A 6,123-nucleotide genomic window follows, 5' to 3' on the forward strand; every position below is an offset into this window, starting at 1 on the left:
GATTTCCCTCTTCTAGTTCAATCCTAAATGGGATGGGGTGGTGCAAATTAGTGAGTTGTCTTCCACCTCCAAACATGGCTCCAGCCATGGCAGAAGTTATTTGTGGTTGAGGTGACTTACTAGTCATTGGCTCCATTGGGATGGGGGTATTCAATACACCATCTCTAGGCAGGTGTTGAAGAGGACCAAATCCTGGCACCTCTTTGACAAACAGTGAAACCTTTGATCCAGTGGATTGAAAGCCATCTTCATCCTGAGGACGTTCACTTTGGGGAATGAACAGTGGAAGTCTACCTCAGCTCACCAAACTATCCAAGCCCTTCTGCCATTAAAGTTCTAATTTGCCAGAAGATAGGCAACTCTGTTTCTTCTAAACCTCCTGCATGCACAGCAGAGATGAAACTGTTAGTATTACTCTGCTCATAATATAAAAGTGGATCAATATAAGTTCCCACAGATACCATTCGCTTCAAGCAACTCTAGAAAGGTGGGTATTGAGGTAATATTATGCACACATAAGGTAAAGAGACCCCTGACCATTAGGTCCAGTCATGGCCGACTCTGGGGTTGCAGCTCTCATCTTGCTTTATTGGCCGAGGGAGCTGGCGTACAGCTTCCGGGTCATGTGGCCAGCATGACTAAGCCACTTCTGGCGAACCAGAGCAGCGCACGGAAACGCTGTTTACCTTCCCGCCAGAGCGCTACCTATTTATCTACTTGCACTTTGACGTGCTTTTGAACTGCTAGGTTGGCAGGAGCAGTGACCGAGCAATGGGAGCTCACCCCGTCGCAGGGATTGGAACCGCCGACCTTCTGATTGGCAAGTCCTAGGCTCTGTAGTTTAACCCACAGTGCCACCCGCTTTTCTTTCTCTTTCCCTCTTCTTCCTCTAATCTTTCCACTTTTTGGAAGCTCAAATAAAGAAGAATTGTGATTTTAAATATAGAAAATATTTAAAACCCCTTCCTTCCATCATCACTTTGAATGAATGACCATCAACAAATAGACCAGCTGCACTTATGGTATGTTCCTTTTTCCCAAAGGTCAACAGGATGATGGGATTCACCATTAAGTTCAGCTTTTACCTTGGAATTCTGGTCTCCAGTTGTTTCTCAGGAGGTGAGCATAATACCAAATTACCCAGAAGTCTGCTTGGAGTTAAGCAGTCATTAAAAAGTACTTCTTATATTTTCAACAGAGAGTAGCCCAGCTCATGCTATTAAGACAAAGGAGCAGGATTTTCAAAACAGTACCTTTGAGTTTAAAATATTCAATGGAATCCCCAATTGTATTCACAAAGAGCAAGCTTCTTACTGCTTTGGTCCTCCCTTTCTACTTCTTTCTCCTCTCACCTTACAGCCAAGGCCAGCTCCTGCCCCAGGGACTGGATGCAAAACCAGGGCAACTGCTATGCATATTTCGATTATAAGATGTCATGGTATGAAGCTGAGGTAAGAAGCATGCCTCACCTACCAAACAATAATTGTATGTATGTTTGTGAGATTCCTATCCGATTTCTGGTTCCCTTGGAGCTGCGGTTTCCAATTAGCTAAGTACTGTGGACCCCCTGTTTTTCAAAAGTCAAGTCATGGACACCCTACTTTTGAAAAAATTGATATCTCTATTGTCGTTTCTGTTATGGGATTTCTGTATTGAATTTCTCCCTGATCTGTACTGGTGGAATATGATAATGCTGGCAAATCATCTTTAATTTCTTCTCCATTCTTAGATTGAGTGCCAAAGTTATGGCCGTGGGACTCATCTTGCCTCCATTCTCACTGAGAAAGAGGCAGCCTTGGTGGCCAAGCACATTGCCACATACCAGAAAAAACCAAGTCATGTCTGGATTGGGCTTCATGATCCCCGTGAGGTGAGTTGCCTTCACTTACTCAGGTCATTGTCACAGAGAAGTGAGCTCTTAGAATCATCATTCCATACGTATCTTGAAAATCACCCAGGATGAATCTCATACACTGCTTTTTTATTCTTTTCTATGGGGTTCCTTCTCTAATATTTCAACCATAACTGGCAATACCCATGATCTTCGCACTCCTCATTACAAATGATTGCACAATCTATTCCATCTCTTTCATGCAGAATGGGCGTTGGAGGTGGGCTGATGAATCAACCTACAATTACCAAAACTGGTATCCAAATCAGCCAGACAACTCAGACAACAAAGAGTATTGTGTGGAACTGCTATTTAGCACAGGTAAGGAAGCCATTTGCAGGGACTAATATAAAGAATTGACTATATTCTGTTCTCTTCATCAATTTCCAGGATTTCTACGGGGGGAATTGCTCAGTGGGTTAGAGCATGGTGCTGATAACCCCAAAGTTGCAGATTCAATCCCCGTATGGGACAGCTGCATATTCTTGTATTGCAGGGGGTTGGACTAGATGATCCACAGGGACCTTTCCAGCTCTACAGTTCTATGATCTCACTTTAAAACTAGAACCATCAAAATCAATGCAATCTGGGTAGACTCTAGCAGCTCAAAAGCATACCAGTGCAAGTAGATAAACAGGTACCACTGTGATGGGAAGCTAAATGGCATTTCTGTGCACTCTGGCTTCCATCACAGTGTCCCGTTGTGCCAGAAGCAGTTTAGACATGCTGCCTACATGACCCGGAAAGCTGTCTGTAGACAAACGTCGGCTCCCTCGGCCTGAAGAGAGATAAGCGCCACACCCCATAGTCACCTTTGACTGGGCTTAACCATCCAGGAGTCCTTTACCTTTACCTTTTACCTTTTGACTCCAAGTATGAGTTGGGTGGATGCAACCCTCAGCCTGGTGCTTCTCTGTTTCAAGGTTCACAATTCAATATATCTGTAGACCAGGCCAGCAGAGGTCCCATTGCCAGTCATTTAGGGTCACTTTCAATCACACCACAAGGTGAATGGTTTTTCTACAGTCAGTCTTCATACTTTGACTGCATGTGATTATCATCACTTGCATATTTTATCCAGAAAACAGTGGTTGCCTCACACACTATGGTTTGGATCATCCCATCGTTTTTCTGCTATGTTTCTTTAAGAAATGCTTAGGCTTAAAGAGCACGTGACACTTTGAAGTGTTGTAGGTGAATGACCTATAAATTATTGGTCGGCTAGGAATCAAGCCTGCAATCTTAGTTCCAATTCCTTATTCCTACTCTAAACTACATGCATTGGGGCAATAAATAATGGGGCAAGTAATTTTTGTTATGTCTTCAATTATAACTTTTGTCTTGAATTTTAGGTTTTCAGCAGTGGAATAATAGAGCCTGCAAGACTCCGAACAACTTCGTCTGCAAACAAGAACTCTGAAGGAGATGGTACTTCAGAACTATGTCTGCTAGGAAGTTGCCTTGACATCAGATGCCTTTCTGATATCATTCCCTCCTCCCCCATCCCTCAACATAAATGTCCAGTTGTCAATCATCACTTTCAAAATAAACTTCCGTATAGAGATTATCTTCAGTTTTCCCCTTTCCTTTGAAATATTTGTACAGATGCAGCACAGCATAACCTCAATAAACTTGCTTCCATGCATGTATTTCCTGGTGCACTGCTGTCCTTCTCTGTCCATCCATGCTTACAGCTCCCCCTCCAAGGCCACTAATCTCAAACAGTGGCCAGTGGCGTTGCAAGGGGGGGCAGGGAGCGGTGCATCCTGGGTGCCATGTCTGGGGGGGGCAGAGTTCTTGGTGTGCTTTTTTCTTGGTATATGTCGGGGGGTGACAAGAAGGCACCCCGTGGGGTGCTCGACCCGCTGCCCCTGGGCGCGGCTGTGCAAGCAGCCATTGCGCCGCTGCAGCCGCATGTGGAGGATCCTCCATTCACGGCTGCAGCTGTGAGTAGAGGATCCCGCCACCGTCCATACGGCGTTCGAGCGGCGCCAGCAGCAAACCGCTACGTACAACGCATGTGCTGTACGTAGCGACGCCACACATGCGCTGTACATAGTGGTTTGCCGCCGGCGCCACCCGAGCACTGTACAGACAGCACTGGGATCCCTCCGTTGCTGCTACAGCCGCAAGCAGAGAATCCCACCACCGTCCGTACAGCACTCAGGCAGCACCGGCGGCAAACTGCTACGTACAACGCATGTGCGGTGTTGCATGCATGCACTGTACGTAGTGACGCCGCACATGTGCCTTATGAAGCGACGCCATGCGTACGTCGTACATAGCGGTGCAACGCGTGCCCAGCCAGCGGTTTCCCCCGCCCCGGGTGTTGATTAGCCTTCATTCGCCCCTGGTGGGGGCAATCCTTAAAATTCCTCCCCAGGGAAGGGAGAGAACTATACCCAAACAGGGGCATCCTAGCACTAAAAATTGCAAGATCACATGCTACCTAACCCCTGCAATGTTGTGGGATGCTAGACCAATTTCCAGCATGCCAAAAGAAGGCTCAAGACAACAAGATGGGTAACAGCTAATCAATGTAATTAAACCAAATTAATAGAACCAATTAGTTCTGGCCAGATGACCTGGATTAATGGATCTAAACACTCCCATTTCTTGAGCCAACTGCCAGAGTCATGCTTTGGTCACGCAGCAAGGTTCAGGGAAACTTCTCCGTCCCCCATGTGCCACTATGTGCACCCAGTGTATGGGCCCAGCATTCACACTGTGGCTCAGCTGGCTGACATTCATCCCAGTGTGCCTTGCAAGAAAGAATCCTGGTCCAATTTCTCAACCCTCATCTCTATATTTGTCTTTTTAACTACCCAAGAGTTCAGAGTCTCTCCCTTTGTTTCCTTAATGGACCATTACCTAACCTGGTAATTCCAAAAATCTGCCTGGAACAAATTTAAGAATTTGCTTAAAAATTAACTCTAGTATATTAGATCTGTGTGTCTTCTGTTCACCTATTCAAATCCACTATCTGCAGTGACCATGTTCTGTCCCAATAGCTCTGATGGCATTGTACATCATACCTTTAGCTCAGGTTTGGTATCCTGAAATGAAAACAAGTAGAAGGTCCCAGGACAGTAGTATCCATGGAACAGATCATTGTTCTTCACCGTTTGTCCCCAGAAGTTGTTGGAATACAATGCTCTTCATCCCCAGAAAGCATTGGCAGCAGCCAGAGATGATGGGAGTTGCCGTCCAATAATATCAGGAGACCTAATGCAAAAGATCCCTAGGCCGCTGTGGGGACAGACAAAAATCACATGTGGGGTAGCATTGAGGGAGGCAGAAGAAGAAAAGAGATATCTGGTCTGCTGTTATGACGGAGTGTTTAACCATCCAGGTTACAGTGAAGGGATATTGCTCAGTAGCAAAGCGCACAATAATAATAATTTATTATTTATATGACGCCCATCTGACTGGATTGCCCCAACCACTCTCAGCTTCAGATACATAAGGACAAAGTTTAATTACAGTGGTACCTCTAGTTATGAACTTAATTCATTCTGGAGGTCCGTTCTTAACCTGAAACTGTTCTTAACTAGAGGCGTGCTTTCGCTAATGGGGCCTCTTGCTGCTTCTGTGCTGCTGGCACATGATTTCTGTTCTCACCCTGGGGGAAAGTTCTCAATTCGAGGTAACTCTTCCAGGTTAGCAGAGTTTGTAACCTGAAGCATTTGTAACCTGAGGCATTTGTAACTCAAAGTATGACTGTACTAACATCTGAAGTTAATGAAGCTCAAGTTGCATGGGAGAAAGACCCCTTTGGTGTGCCATGGAGCATAAATGCTATTCAGAGTAGACAGTTGTTGGATAGAAGGGCGAATGGTCTGAATCAGAAGAAGGGATATGTACATTATTTTATTATTTTTATTTATTGAGTTTATATACCACCCTATACCCAGAGGTCTCAGGGTGGTTCACAGAAAACAAGCCTCTTTTTTACCCTGCACTTGTGTCAAATTCTCTCCATACAGAAAGTTATGCCCACTGTCCAAGGCACTGCTTCACAAGGGAGAAGATCTTGGGCTATAGCAGAAATCTCATTAGCATAATAACTTTGCTTGTTCTGAGACCTGAGGACCTAAGCAAAACAAATATCTCACCCTGTAATTTTTATAATTATTGATCAGCATCACTACTTTTAAATGTCCCATGGCAAATCAGATGCCAGGCACAATATAAGCCACAGAAACAGCCCTTTCCAAATGTGACGGTCCTGT

The 6,123-nt window shown here is 45.1% G+C and overlaps 1 protein-coding gene across 1 annotated transcript; it reads left to right on the forward strand.

Moving 5' to 3' along the window:
- Positions 1 to 1,273: 1,273 nt before the first annotated feature.
- LOC128398914 (C-type lectin BpLec-like) lies at positions 1,274 to 3,311 on the forward strand. Its single transcript, XM_053360180.1, has 5 exons — positions 1,274 to 1,301; positions 1,360 to 1,451; positions 1,730 to 1,870; positions 2,098 to 2,212; positions 3,244 to 3,311. The coding sequence occupies exons 1-5, from the start codon at positions 1,274 to 1,276 to the stop codon at positions 3,309 to 3,311; spliced, it is 444 nt and encodes a 147-aa protein (XP_053216155.1).
- The last annotated feature ends 2,812 nt before the right edge of the window (positions 3,312 to 6,123 follow it).

This window comes from Podarcis raffonei, chromosome 13 (genome assembly GCF_027172205.1).
Source record: "Podarcis raffonei isolate rPodRaf1 chromosome 13, rPodRaf1.pri, whole genome shotgun sequence".
Classification (NCBI taxonomy): domain Eukaryota; kingdom Metazoa; phylum Chordata; class Lepidosauria; order Squamata; family Lacertidae; genus Podarcis; species Podarcis raffonei.